A 14,989-nucleotide genomic window follows, 5' to 3' on the forward strand; every position below is an offset into this window, starting at 1 on the left:
AGAGGGCCTTGTGTAGACATGAGGAAGGGACCTGCAAATTGGGAGGTAGACACAGAAGATGAGTTACACATCAATGCAACATGCAGTGTACAACACAACAGCAATATGCACTAGGAATGTATACACAGTATTGACTAGACTACCCACACATGTAATGGGAGTCCAATGTCACCATGTACGTCAATGTCACTTGGGCACACCCTTTGCAAGCCCATGGAAACGGGAAGCAGGAGGGGTGTGTGTGACTCAAACCCAAGCATCTGAACCAAATACATTAAAAGCCTGCATGTGCCCAGCCACAATGCAGCGTATGCCCACAGGAACCACGGAAGCCAACAAATCGTCCCAAAAAAATTGGGAATAAAATAAATAAAAATAAAAATAAAAATAAAAATAAAAATAAAAAAAAATAAAAAATGGCCATTGATGGGCCCGGGGGGGTTGGGGAGGCCACCCAGGAGGTCCGAGGACAGGATGCACACCAGAACCCACCTGCGTGGATCCTGGGAAAAAAAAACACCTCCATGGGCTCATGGCCCACACGGCTACCCTATTGTGGGAGTATCACTGCTGTCGCTATTATCACCCTGTGCAGCTGCATCCGGAGGTGGTTGCACTATGGGAGGCAGCCCACGAAAGGCCCTAGTCTGCTCCTCCATGGCTGCAAGCATGCGGGTGTGGTAGGTCTGGTTCTGGAAGATGAGTGTGTTGAGGGCCCCATGCAACAACTCAAGGGATGCCCGGACCTCCGCCCTCGTTGCCTGCATCTCAGCTGAGAGCGTACGGGTGAGACGCTCCAGCTGCTGTTCTGTCCTTTGGTGTGTTGAAGCCTCAAGCTCAACAAGAGTCGTCCGAGTTGAAGGAGCTCCTGCCTCAGGGCTTCCCTGTGGCCCTGGGATTCAATGGAGATGGCCTCCTGCAGAGTCGCCAGTGCCGCCCGCCTGTCCCTGTTGGACCCCAACATGTCCTCCCTGTGTGACTGGCAGATGGAGTCGGTTGCCTGCACTAGTCGCTCCATCAGCCTTTCAGGGGGGACATGGAAGTGGCCACCCTATCCATGGCCTGAGCCATCATCTCGGATGATGCTGCCTGTTGGGTTGCCATACCGTAAATGGATTGCTCCCATGCGGTATTGCCAGGTGGCGTACGGCCACCACGTCGGCGGGCACCACACCTGTCTGGAGCAAGGCGAACTGCGCCTTGCTGTGCCGGCACTGCCTGAGGCTGCAGGACTGCATTCCCCCTCTGATCTGCTGGCCCAGGAACAGGATCAGATGTCGCGGAGTGTGACCCTGCATCCGTAACCACCAAAGGCGTAGCTGCCAACACTGACATCCCCATTGAGGGTTCTGACCCTGGTGCAGGTGGGTGGGACAGAACAGAATCCCTCCCTGGAACACTCACCTGCGACGGCACGTAGGTCTCATCCGAATCAACACCTGAGTACAGCTCGGGGGAGGTGCAGCCAGAGACACCCCTTGAGAGCACGACCTGCAGCACTTGTGGGTTCTCACCCACCACCACACCACGTCCCTCACTGGTGGTTGGTCGGCCCTCGGACCCCTCCTGGGTCTGCACCATCTCCACAACCCCAGCAGTATCAGGTGCGTCTTCCCCTGCAAAGACATAAAAACAAAGAAATGGAAACAGGCATTAGCACCATGGCACACAATGAGGGCTGAGAAGCAAGATAACCAGTACTTGATTGACACATGTCCCACATGACTAAAACCCTCCCATGCATGCACCCTCACTGCGTATGAAGGGCAGGCAAATGGCACACACTGATGACACTAAGATGGAAGATGAACACATTTTCTGCATGCTGCCTGGCAGTGGCATCACACATTGGCCTGTGATTGCCAGGTGAAACACACATGCCATCACACAGATGGCATGTACCATTGCTATTGAGTGAAGATGGAGAGGAGGGCAGCACCTATTCATTCAGTCCAGTTCCCGCATGTAATAGCTTTTCTAATTCAAACAGGTCAGATTCTTCACCTGGAGCTGCCAGTCCGAAATGGTCCAATTGCACAGGGACATGTTTGAACAAATGATATCCAGGTAACAAAGTCACTCCACTTTACCATAGCCATGTCAGACATGTGACTAGAGGACTGCGACATGCCTAGTAAAAGTGGTGGAATGCAAACAATCTGACTAAATGAACAGTGAAAAATTAAGCAACAATGTTGTGGCAAGGTGACACTTCAAGGGCAACTGGCGTGCAATTGGGCTAGATGTCTACTGTTGGCAGAAGGGATACTGCTATGGCCAAATGCAGCTGCGCAGGATGTATTGCATGAAGCACATGGCTGACCCATACGACTCAGGCGCACACACTCTCACCTGGCACACAAACAGAAGCCCTCACACACACCATGCACATGGATGACACACACATGCATGTGCACTCACCGGACAATGCCTCGTAATCAGCCAAATCTCCCACGCCTTGGATCTGTTCCTCTGTGACGTAGGTCCCAGCGACTGGCTCATGTGGAGTGAGTTCCATGTCTACTACTGGAGACCCACCTCCAGTCACTAGAGTTGCGGCATGACTTGAGGCCAGCTTACTCTTTGCCCTGCGCTTTAGGTCATTCCAGCGCTTATAGCAATCATTGGCTGTGCGCCTCACGATTCCAAGGGCACTTACGATGTCCGCAACGGTCTGCCAGTGTGCCTGGCGTTGTGCAGGTGTGGTCTTGGATCCTGCAACAATGACCATCTCGTTGTCATGTGCGGACACATACTCGACAAGTGCATTCAGTTCGTCATCCGTGAAGCTGGGCTTCCTGGACGGGCCGGACTGTGTAGCCGTGTCTGGGGCATCAGCCTGTGCCGGACGAGCACTCTTCCTCTTCCGCTTGGAAGGTGGTGGTGATCCTGAGTGTCCTGCGCCGCTCTGGACTCTAGGGGCATGAGCCCTGGTGGACTCTGTATCAGGAGTGTGGGATTGCACACTCAGCATGGGAGTTGGTGCAGGCATTGGCTCTAGTGTGATGGTGTCAGGGGGAATGTCAGCAGCATGGACTAGGACCGACACTGTCCGGGCTGGGTGTGTGAGGGCTGGGGTGGATGGAGCCGCAGCTGCCCCTGCAGCCTCTCCGCCCTGCCTACTTGGTGCAGCAGATGACCTTGCTGCCCCAGATGCACGTGGCATGGTGACATCAACGTGCAACAGCGCACGTGTCATAGGCCTGCTGACCTGGAAGTCAGCCATGGAGTCAGCCAGGTCTGGTGCCACAATGGGCTGGTCCAACAAGGGCTGAGCATGGATGGTGTCAGCCACATCAGCCTCAACGGGAGGGGGGGGGGATTATGGGTGCCCTTGACTGGTCCTCCACACATGGGGGACAGGCTCACCCTGCAAGTAACAACCACGTCCCCTACCAGATCCACCACGGCCACCACTTGTGGCTCTTCCACCTTTGCCACCCTTACGGAATCCTCGCCTCCCAGCCATGGCACTGATGTTAATGTGCGTATGGGAGTGGCTGTAAACTATTGTCCTGGGCAATTGGGGGTCAAATGGGTTGGGTACCAGATGGTAATTGTACCCTAGTGCTCTTGCAAGGCTGATTGTAACCCCTGGGGAAAGATGACGGGTCACGCTACGAACAGGAGCCCCAAAAAAGGGACATGACGTGCACGCAACCCCTCCTAGACCACGTGTGCAGAAAGAAAAACCTGCACTACGCTGTGGCACCCAGTAACACAAGAATGAACGTATGCGTGTCACACGCAGCCTAGAATGACCTCTGAAGGGGTAGGCTACACACGGGGCAAGCACAGATGTTCGATACGTGCGTGACTCACCGTCTGCCAGGTAAAAGAGCGTGAAAAAGGAGCGCGTTTGGTTGGCAACACCCCCGCCAAAAAAGATTTGTACGCTGTCTGAGGAGACAGGACAACAGTAGAAGGGAACACTGTTTGAGGGAACAGGCCCAGGTAAACCAGTAAAAGAGAAAAAAGAGAAAAAGCTGTCAGAGGTAACAGGGAATACGAACTTGAAACGCTGTGAAGTAAATCGCGTGTGAAACGACAAGAAGTACAGAATTCACCCACTCGCTCTCCACGAAAAGCACGTACAAGGAAATGGTGTTCTACACGTACCTTTTATACAGGCCCACACGTCCAGCGTCACTTACGCGGCGTGTACGCGCTAGGGCCATTTCCACCAATTACACGCTTTGTCACTTATGCGTGTAGGGCCATTTCCACCAATTACACGCTTTGTCACTTCTGCGTGTAGGGCCATTTCCACCAATAACACGCGATGAGACTCTGACGTGCAGTCTTTCCACGTGTGCTCTGTCATCACGTGCTGTGTGGGAAACACCCGTGGGGGTCACGTCACAGACGCGCTTACGCGCTGAGGGCCTTTGGTCCAATAGAATCGCGTATGCGTGCTGACGCGTTTACCCGCTGAGGGCCTTTGGTCCAATAGAATCGCGTATGCGTGCTGACGCGCTTACGCGCTAAGGGCCTTTCCTCGATTTTCACGGTGACGTGCAGGATTTTCACGTGCCAAATCACTCCGTACCAAGCTGGCCACGCGTAAGCACACGAAAGACCACGCTCCTGCCCAGAAGGCCGAACTACTGCCCCCCAGAGCCCCGAGCACGCTCCCACCTGCCATCTGCTGCGGCCTGACTGCCTGCTGCCCACGTGCACTGCCATTTGCTGCCTGCACATCAGCCAGGGGTGCTGTTGCTGTGACCACCCCTGCTGGAACCGAAGACTCCCGACTGGAATTCCATCGCTCCACAGCCCAGCCCTAGGACCCAGTTGCCCACCCACTCCTGCCTCTGGGGTTGTCATGTCGGGGCAAACACCATCTGTGACCACTGAAAACCCCCGGCCAGAGAGGCAGAGGGGCACCAGCTTCAGTGCCACCGAAGTTGGTGTCCTGGTGGAGCAAGTCCTGGGGCAGTATGATGCCCTCTTTGGAAGTTCCCGCGCCGACAAGGAAGGACGGACTCGGATCTGGGCTGACATCGTGACTGCCATCAACGCGGAGGGGGTGGCAGTCCGGGACTTACAACATGTCAGGAAGCGCTGGGAGGACTTCAGGTCCAGGACCCTGAACAAGGCCCGGCGCCTCTTGAAGGCAGCGGATGCCAAGGGGCGCCGGGGCCACTTGTCGGAAGAACAGATGGGGGTCCTGGAACGCATATCCCCAGTGCTCCACATCCAGGTCCTAGAGAAGCAGACCCGTCTGGAGTCGAGCGGTGAGTGTACATGCATCCTGATTGTGAGCAGTGCGTGTGGTGATTATTCGGTATTGTGCAGGTTGCACATCTGTTTGTATGGGGTCGAGTATGGGTGGGGGTGTACAGGGCCGTGGGGCTGACACATGCGAGGGCTGTAATGTGTGAGACATGGATGGTGCTTGTGTGTGTAGGCTTGCATGGCAAATGCAGTTGTGCGTGCACACATGTTTGGATGAATGTGTATGTAAGTAGACATGTCCGTCATGTCAGGCATTTATGTTGTTTTCGGCTGCATGTATGAGCACTGTGTACATGTGCATGTGTGTGTATTTGACAAGGGTGCAACAGTGATGCAACATGGATGCATGTGACAGCGATATGTGGAAGCCTGAATGGTAGATGTGACATGGATGCCCGTCTGAACAGTGCGACACTTGGCAGAGGTGTAGACATGCATGCAAGTGTGGTGGTGTGTGTACATGTGTGGTGCACTTCCTGTGTTGCATGTGATGTCTGGCTCCCCTTTTGCTGCTGATGCTGTTGTATGTGTAGGGATGGTGCTGGCAGTTTCGATATGGCTGTGGTATGGCTCATGTGTGCGAGTTGCAATGACATGTGTGTTGGGGATTGTGATGACATGTCTAAGGTTTGCCAATGCCACTCATGTGCAACTGTCATGTGTGTATGTGTCCATTGTACAGTGCCCTGATGCCTGTGTTTTGTTTCTCCCTGTCTGTAGCGTCAACTGATGAAGAGGGCGGAGAAGGTGCTGTGGAGCACAGCGGCGGGGATCCGACCGCCAGCCGGAGACGCAAGGCCCGGCTCCCCTCCCGTGTTGTCATCTCGTCGGGGAGTGAGGAGTCCAGTGCCGCGTCCCAGGCCGCAGCTGCCGGGGGGAGGTCCAAGAGGCGGAGGTTGCAGTTGAACTCCTCGGCAGCAGAAGGGGCAGCTGGGACCCCACAGGGCCCAACAGGGGAAGATGGCACGGAGTCATCCAGGTTGGTGGGGGGTTTGGTGGAGGAGGAGGCCGTGCAAGCACCAGAGACTGCCTGCACATCAGCCAGGGGGTCTGGAGGTGGGGATCCCACTGGTGCTAGTGGTGCAGTGCAGGACCAGGGATAGGAGGCAGCACAGGCCGTCGCGGAGGTGCCTGTGTGCAATCCTGTCCCCGATCCTGTCCCTGCATCATCTTGCACCAGCAGGGATGCCTACGTCCAGACCCGTTTTCAGGCAGGGGATGAGCTGACGTCAACTGGCCTTCCTCTGCCTGCGGACGTGGCCATCCATGTCCGGGTTGAGCCTGTCCTGGCTGGTGTGGCGTTGCGACAATGGGCCATTTTTATTTTTTTTTATTTAACATTTATAAAGCGCTCACACAGCCCGCAGGCATCGAGGCGCTGTTACAGGAATTGTTTGTTTTTCTTAGTTGCGTAATTGTGTTTTTTGTCTTAGTTACGTATTTATAACGCGCTTAAACACCCAGAGGTTTCTAAGCGCGGACCCGGGGATCGAACCTGTTGTTCCTTCGTGTCGTCTTGCTTCCAAGACGTGCACGCTGCCGCTGAGCTATCCTCCCGGGACATGGAGGACTTTTTCATGGAGAGACTGCAGGTCATCTCGAATGGCTCGTTGACCACGTCAGCCTGCTGGGACAGGTCACCCAGGCCGGATTCCGCCGTCTGATGGGGCTTGCTCCGACCCCCTCCTCAACTGGACCCCCTACGCGCCAGTCGTCCTCTGTGCCATCTTCCCACCCATCAGTCACCTGGGTGCCCTGTGGAGCTGCCTCTGACGGTGCGGCCAGGCTGGTGGAGGAGGCATCCCTGCCACAGTCGGGAGTCGGAGGTCCAGCAGGGGTGGCCACATCAACAACTGCACCCCAGCCGGCGGAGGATGTGCAGGCAGCAGGAGGCAGTGCACGGGAAGAGGCAGAGCAGCAGCAGCAGCAACATGGTGGGAGACATGAAGGCTCAGGGTTTTCGACATCGGAGGGGCAGGCATCGGCCGGAGGGCAGGGGGACCCAGGACAGAGAGTGTCTTCCGTGTGGCGGCCAGCGGAAGAGGCGCGGTTCACAATGGTCAGGGCGGAGAACTCCATGCGGAGGGCCCTGAGGCGGGCCGAGTGCCTCGAGGCAATCCGCAGGGGGTTGGAGGAGGACACGGCGTCGTCCCTGTGGACCCTCGGGGCCATGGAACTGGACCGCCTCCGGGACATCGAACAGGAGTTCGATGATGCCCTGGCCCGGGACACCACGGAGTGAGCCGCTGGACTTGCCCGCCGCCTTTGTATATAGTTCTTTAGTTTTAGGTTTCCTTTGTTTCTTATTATGATTTGGAGTCGACGGAAACTGCTCCACTTTTTGTATATAGTTGATTTTTAGGTAGGTTTTTTAGTAGGTTTCCTTTGTTCAGTTGGGCTCATGGACCCTTGGTAGTTTTTTACATAGTTCTTTATTGCATGGAGATTTTTTTACATTTGACTTTGGACAAAATTTATTTGGATTCTGATTTGCAGTTTTATGTTTTTATACGGACAGCAAGCTTATTTTTTCTCATTCACATTGTAGTTTGTTTCCTTTCTTTTGCATTCTTTATTTTTTTCAATACAATTTTGTTTCCATACTTCACTGTGTGGTATCATCTCATTGGTTTCATGCATGTCATGTTGGGTGTTTTCCCATTCAATTGCAACCATTGTGTGTGACGGACATGGGTTCATTAGCTTCATGAACATTGGGGGTGTAACATGTAATTTCCATTTCCATGTGGGTGAATGGGTTACTTGGTAGGGCTTTTTGGCTGTGGAGGCTGACCATTACGCACATGATTGGGGATTGTGAGGACCTGGTGGGGGCTGCCCATGGTGGCAGGGGGGTGGGGGTGGTGGGAGACTTGAGTGGGGGCCTGGTGGAGGCTGCCCCTGCACTGCTGGGGGGTGGCGGTGGTGGGAGACATGAGTGGGGGCCTGGTGGAGGGTGCCCCTGCACTGCTGGGGGGTGGGGGTGGTGGGAGACATGAGTGGGGGCCTGGTGGAGGCTGCCCATGGTGGCAGGGGGGTGGGGGTGGTGGGAAACATGAGTGGGGGCCTGGTGGAGGCTGCCCCTGCACTGCTGGGGGGTGGGGGTGGTGGGAGACATGAGTGGGGGCCTGGTGGAGGGTGCCCCTGCACTGCTGGGGGGTGGGGGTGGTGGGAGACATGAGTGGGGGCCTGGTGGAGGGTGCCCCTGCACTGCTGGGGGGTGGGGGTGGTGGGAAACATGAGTGGGGGCCTGGTGGAGGGTGCCCCTGCACTGCTGGGGGGTGGGGTGGTGGGAGACATGAGTGGGGGCCTGGTGGAGGCTGCCCCTGCACTGCTGGGGGGTGGGGGTGGTGGGAGACATGAGTGGGGGCCTGGTGGAGGCTGCCCATGGTGGCAGGGGGGTGGGGGTGGTGGGAGACATGGGTGGGGGCCTGGTGGAGGCTGCTCATGGTGGCAGGGGGGTGGGGGTGGTGGGAGACATGAGTGGGGGCCTGGTGGAGGCTGCCCCTGCACTGCTGGGAGGTGGGGTGGTGGGAGACATGAGTGGGGGCCTGGTGGAGGCTGCCCATGGTGGCAGGGGGGTGGGGGTGGTGGGAGACATGAGTGGGGGCCTGGTGGAGGCTGCCCCTGCACGGCTGGGGGTGGGGGTGGTGGGAGACATGAGTGGGGGCCTGGTGGAGGCTGCCCATGGTGGCAGGGGGGTGGGGGTGGTGGGAGACATGGGTGGGGGCATGGTGGAGGCTGCCCATGGTGGCAGGGGGTTGGGGGTGGTGGGAGACATGAGTGGGGGCCTGGTGGAGGCTGCCCCTGCACTGCTGGGGGGTGGGGGTGGTGGGAGACATGAGTGGGGCCTGGTGGAGGCTGCCCATGGTGGCAGGGGGTTGGGGGTGGTGGGAGACATGAGTGGGGGCCTGGTGGAGGCTGCCCATGGTGGCAGGGGGGTGAGTGGTGGGAGACATGAGTGGGGGCCTGGTGGAGGCTGCCCCTGCACTGCTGGGGGGTGGGGGTGGTGGGAGACATGAGTGGGGGCCTGGTGGAGGCTGCCCATGGTGGCATGGGGGTGGGGTGGTGGGAGACATGAGTGGGGGCCTGGTGGAGGCTGCCCCTGCACTGCTGGGGGGTGGGGGTGGTGGGAGACATGAGTGGGGGCCTGGTGGAGGGTGCCCCTGCACTGCTGGGGGGTGGGGTGGTGGGAGACATGAGTGGGGGCCTGGTGGAGGCTGCCCCTGCACTGCTGGCGGGTGGGGGTGGTGGGAGACATGAGTGGGGGCCTGGTGGGGGCTGCCCATGGTGGCAGGGGGGTGGGGGTGGTGGGAGACATGAGTGAGCACCTTGTGGAGGGTGCCCCTGGTGGCTGGGGGGTGGGGGTGGTGGGAGACATGAGTGGGGGCCTGGTGGGGGCTGCCCATGGTGGCAGGGTGGTGGGGGTGGGGGTAGACATGAGTGGGGGCCTGGTGGAGGCTGCCCCTGCACTGCTGGGGGATGGGGGTGGTGGGAGACATGAGTGGGGGCCTGGTGGAGGGTGGCCATGATGGCTGGGGGGTGCGGGTGGTTGGAGACATGAGTGGGGGCCTGGTGGAGGGTGCCCCTGCACTGCTGGGGGTGGGGGTGGTGGGAAACATGAGTTGGACATGAGTGGGGGCCTGCTGGCAGGTGCCCCACAGTGCTGGGGGGTGGGGGTGGTGGGAGACATGCATTGTTCATCAGTAGTGCAAGGTGACATGTGGGTTGGCTGGGGGGCATGCCCATGGTGGATGGGCTGCCTGCGGGACATGAGCAGGGGTGCAGGGTAGTCCCCCGTGGTGTGGGCTGCCTGCAGGGGCCGTGGAGGTTGTGGAGCGTACACCTGGGAGGACCCACATGGCCAATTCACATGTAGTACTCCCCAGAACCCCTGAAATACACATTCCCTGCTGAAATCGCGTGTGCAACTTCCCGCGCACCCCTGAAATACACGTACCCTGCTCGCACTGGGACAATCGCGTGTGGAACTTCCCACGCACCCCTGAAATACACGTACCCTGCTCGCACTGGGACTATCGCGTGTGCAACTTCCTGCACACCCCTGAAATACATGTACCCTGCTCGCACTGGGACAATTGCGTGTGGAACTTCCCGCGCACCCCTGAAATACACGTACCCTGATGAAATCGCGTGTGGAACTTCCCGCGCACCTATGGAATACACGTACCCTGCTCGCACTGGCCCATTCGCGTGTGTAACTTCCCGCGCACCCCTGAAATACACGTACCCTGATGGAATCGCGTGTGGAACTTCCCGCGCACCCATGGAATACACGTACCCTGCTCGCACTGGCCCATTCGCGTGTGGAACTTCCCGCGCACCCCTGAAATGCACGTACCCTGCAGAAATCGCGTGTGGAACTTCCCGCGCACCCCTGAAATACACGTACCCTGCTGAAATCGCGTGTGGAACTTCCCGCGCACCCCTGAAATACACGTACCCTGCTGAAATCGCGTGTGGAACTTCCCGCGCACCCCTGAAATACACGTACCCTGCTTGCACGGGGCCAGTCGCGTGTGAAACTTCCTGCGCACCCCTGCAATACACGTTCCCCGCTTGGCGTTTGCTGTTTGCCAGCCCGGTGAACTGGTCCAGGGTTAGCGCAGCCCTTTGCGATGATTTAGCGATTTTGATGGCTTTTCCTTGCGCGAGGGCGTTCTTGGGGGCGTTACTGGCGCTGCTGCAGGGTCGCTACGATTCTCTGCGCCACGGCTGGTTTGGAAGCCTAAAATCCATGAATACGCTGTACGCGGAAATCGGTTTTAGCGCACGTGCCTAGCACAGTCAATCGCACGCGGACACTCTGCGCCAGCCGCTTGCGACACTTTTCTGCGAAATTCTATGAATTACCCTGTATATTGTGGAAAATGTTGTACCATCACAAAACAATCCCATAAAGACTGTTTGCGACAGAAAGCTCAGACTATACATTCTGGGAGATGAAGTCACGAAGTTTACGTGAAATTTTGTGAATTAGCCACAGCCCTATCCTGACGATTAGTTTTGAAAAACACAATTAAATCCTTGCAGTGAAAACATTACAGCAGCTTATTTTTAATTATTTTGCTGGTTTATCACAGCCCACCACATCTTTTGCCGGTTTATCACAGCCCACCACATCTTTTTCCGGTTTGTCACAGCCCACCACTTCTTTTGCCGGTTTATCACAGCCCACCACATCTTATTCCGGTTTATCACAGCCCACCACATCTTATTCCGGTTTATCACAGCCCACCACATCTTTTCCCGGTTTATCACAGCCCACCACATCTTATTCCGGTTTATCACAGCCCACCACATCTTATTCCGGTTTATCACAGCCCACCACATCTTATTTCGGTTTATCACAGCCCACCACATCTTTTCCCGGTTTGCCAAAGCCACCACTTCTTTTGTCAGTTTATCACAGCCCACCACATCGTTTGCCGGTTTATCACAGCCCACCACATCTTTTTCCGGTTTATCACAGCCCACCACATCTTTTACCGGTTTGTCAAAGCCACCACTTCTTTTGCCAGTTTATCACAGCCCACTACATCTTTTTCTAGTTTATCACACCCCACCACATCTTTTTCCGGTTTATCACAGCCCACCACATCTTTTTCCAGTTTATCACAGCCCACCACATCTTTTTCCGGTTTATCACAGCCCACCACATCTTTTGCCGGTTTGTCACAGCCCACCACATCTTTTCTTGGTTCATCACAGCCCACCACATCTTTTCTCTGTTTATCAAAGCCCACCACATCTTTTTCTGCTTTGTCACAGCCCACCACATCTATTGCCGGTTTATCACAGCCCACCACATCTTTTTCTAGTTTATAACACCCCACCACATCTTTTTCCGGTTTATCACAGCCCACCACATCTTTTTCCAGTTTATCACAGCCCACCACATCTTTTTCCGGTTTATCACAGCCCACCACATCTTTTGCCGGTTTGTCACAGCCCACCACATCTTTTCTTGGTTTATCACAGCCCACCACATCTTTTGCCGGTTTGTCACAGCCCACCACATCTTTTCCCGGTTTATCACAGCCCACCACATCTCATCCCACACACCAAACTAGTCAGCTCAATTGCATCTATATTGCATCTCTCCCACCCGGTCAGTCATTCATCAACCATGAAGTACCATCTCTAATACATGTACCTTTTCCCCACAGGGCAATACACTGATCCAGCAGTGTAGGACAGGAACCCATGTAACAATATCCTTTGCCATTTTTGCAAGGATATCCATTTTTTTGGAATCTGTCCTGCGGGCACTCCGGCGACTGCCCATCACACGAATCGGGTAGATCACATTCATCTTTGACCGGTCGGCATACGTCACCAGCACTTTTGATCTGCAGAGGGGGGGGGGAACAGGATAAGAGAATTTTAACATCTCATAGTGGAAGGACTGGCAATCTGTGTGGTGGGGAACAGTGTCACACATCAAACTGATTTTATGTAGTGGGCCTTTGATTAAGAGTCATAATTAAAATTGAACCGAAAACAATATTCTGAAATGATCATTAAAATCTGAAAAATATCAGGGAAATTACATGGACAAATGTTTAGTTGTCTTGCATGTTTTTCTTTTTTACTCATCCTAAGTTTATCCCAACCATTTCTTTCTCACATGGCACGATTGCACAGCCATTTAGACACGACAACACACCCTTATTTTCTTCCTTGAAATTCTCTTCTCTGTGCTTTCACTTGTCTGGTATCTGTGCTCAATTTTATTTATTTTGTATTTGTATTTGTATAGTGCACTAACAGCCCGATGGCATTGAGGTGCTTTATCAGGAAGGTTGCCTAGTTACATTGGGAGAATTCATTTGGTTTAACACAACATCCAATAACAACATATGTTACAATAGTTCAAAAAAGGAATGGCAAACCTGTTTCTTTTTGTTTAACCTAATATGTATTCACAATAAATATGAACAATAGTTTGCACTAACACAGGGAACACTCGATCACGATTTGTACTGCAACGTTTTCCACCACTGGTAAATTTGTTTTACTTTAGTTAAGATCGAGTTAACATGATCCAATTAATGACAAACAAACTCATGACATTTGGCAGAGTTGTGAATTGGCGACAATCTTATCTTGAAGAGACTCGGAGGCACACCTCATAGGGTTGTGCTTCCATTAATTGATCATATTAGCTCTGACATAGCTTAAGAAAACACAGTAAAACACATGTACTTGAAGTGACGTTCAGGTGATGAGTTAACACAACAATCCCCTGCAATTCTGTGAATGCTGGAGCCTACACCACCTCAACTGTGAGCCCCTCATGGCGGAGCCCAGGAGCACACCGATAACATCACTTCTACCATAACTTACAGCCTCACCTCTGACCTCACTGGAAACTAGAGCCCACTGAAAGTAGCCAAGGCCTGTTGCCACGTGGCTTGGGGTATGACATTCAGCCATTCCCTAACCCCTGCCAAGTTCCCCAAAGTAGCCATTGGACCTGGCCCGTGGCCCAGGGCCACGTTACCCCAGTAACAGGTCCAGAAGAATGTTATTGTTCTGTTAGCATGAACTACACTTGCATGTATGCAATATGTTTTTCATTTGTTTTGAAATAGACCAAGAACATCTCTTACTCTGCTGGGCAGATTCCAGTGATGGTTGTTGTGCTGTCATCAGCATTGTCATCCAGTCACTTATACTAGAGTGTGTCTGTAATGTCTGGTGTGGTCCTGGAGCCTTTAGGCTGTTGCAGGTAAGCAGGAGTGTGTCTGGTGATTCGCCGGGTTCAGTGTCTGTTCTTATGGCTCTGTTTGTTTTCTATGTTTCTTTCTTCTAGGGACTGGGTACCACTCTGTGAAGCACAGCTAGGACATGTCAAGCCATGCACCGGTCGCCACTGCATGGCCGGGAGTGGAGGCTACTTGAGCCATCTTTGGAACAGCCAGCACTCCTTTGCAGATGGATGAAAGTGGGATTTGTGGGCGGCTCCCCTTACTTGGCAGCTCTGATGACATCTGGATTGAATGTATGGTGGGCCAAGAGGGACAATTGCCTTCAGTGGCAATGTTGTACATACCTACCTGACAGTGGAGTAACTTTGCTGAAAATTTTGAGGGGGGCATGACATCTGAAGAAAAGGTGCCCCAGCCAAATGAATGCGGACAAAATGGTGTACCATGAAAGTTGAGGGGGACAAACACCCATTTCCCCCCCTAAATGTAAGCCCATGCCACCTGACCTAAAAGAGACGATGCCCACATTGCTTGAGCTTTGCATGAAAATACTCCAGGATGGCAGAAATACGTTCCTTATTGATGGTTGAGAGCGTTCTGGATAATGCCACTTCTTAACAATAGATAGTCTCTCTCCCCACCCCTTACTTAGCCTGACACTGTGGAACGTGCATGGAAAACCTTAGCAGTGGAATGTTTTCATTCATGCCAATAGCTGTTTGAAAGTCAGAGGAATTGCTTCATTGGCTGCAACTCTTCACAGAGACCATTCGAGAGTTGGGTGACCCTTTCCCGGATCTGAAGCCTATGTTCCAGTGCCCTGAGACTTTGCTGCAAAGTAAACATGTCCCTGGTTTTCTAGTTATGGGGAAACGAGCACACGCATAAGGACTACAACGATGGGCCTGCTCACATTTCTGCTGGCTCCCCTCTCGTGTGATGTCCCTGGCCACTGAGATGGGAATACGTGTCACCTTAGCTGAGCTGTGCTTTGTTGCACCAGTAAAGGTCATTAT

The 14,989-nt window shown here is 54.3% G+C and overlaps 1 protein-coding gene across 1 annotated transcript in view; it reads right to left on the reverse strand.

Moving 5' to 3' along the window:
- LOC138493140 (zinc metalloproteinase-disintegrin-like ohanin) overlaps positions 1-14,989 on the reverse strand; it is a 415,575-nt gene that overhangs the window by 128,912 nt on the left and 271,674 nt on the right. Inside the window, exon 14 of the mRNA XM_069620331.1 lies at positions 12,416-12,611. Coding sequence (XP_069476432.1) covers positions 12,416-12,611 — 196 coding nt within the window. The remainder of the gene's footprint in view (positions 1-12,415; positions 12,612-14,989) is intronic.

Source organism: Ambystoma mexicanum, chromosome 10, assembly GCF_040938575.1.
Source record: "Ambystoma mexicanum isolate Mex_15411 chromosome 10, UKY_AmexF1_1, whole genome shotgun sequence".
Classification (NCBI taxonomy): Eukaryota; Metazoa; Chordata; class Amphibia; order Caudata; family Ambystomatidae; genus Ambystoma; species Ambystoma mexicanum.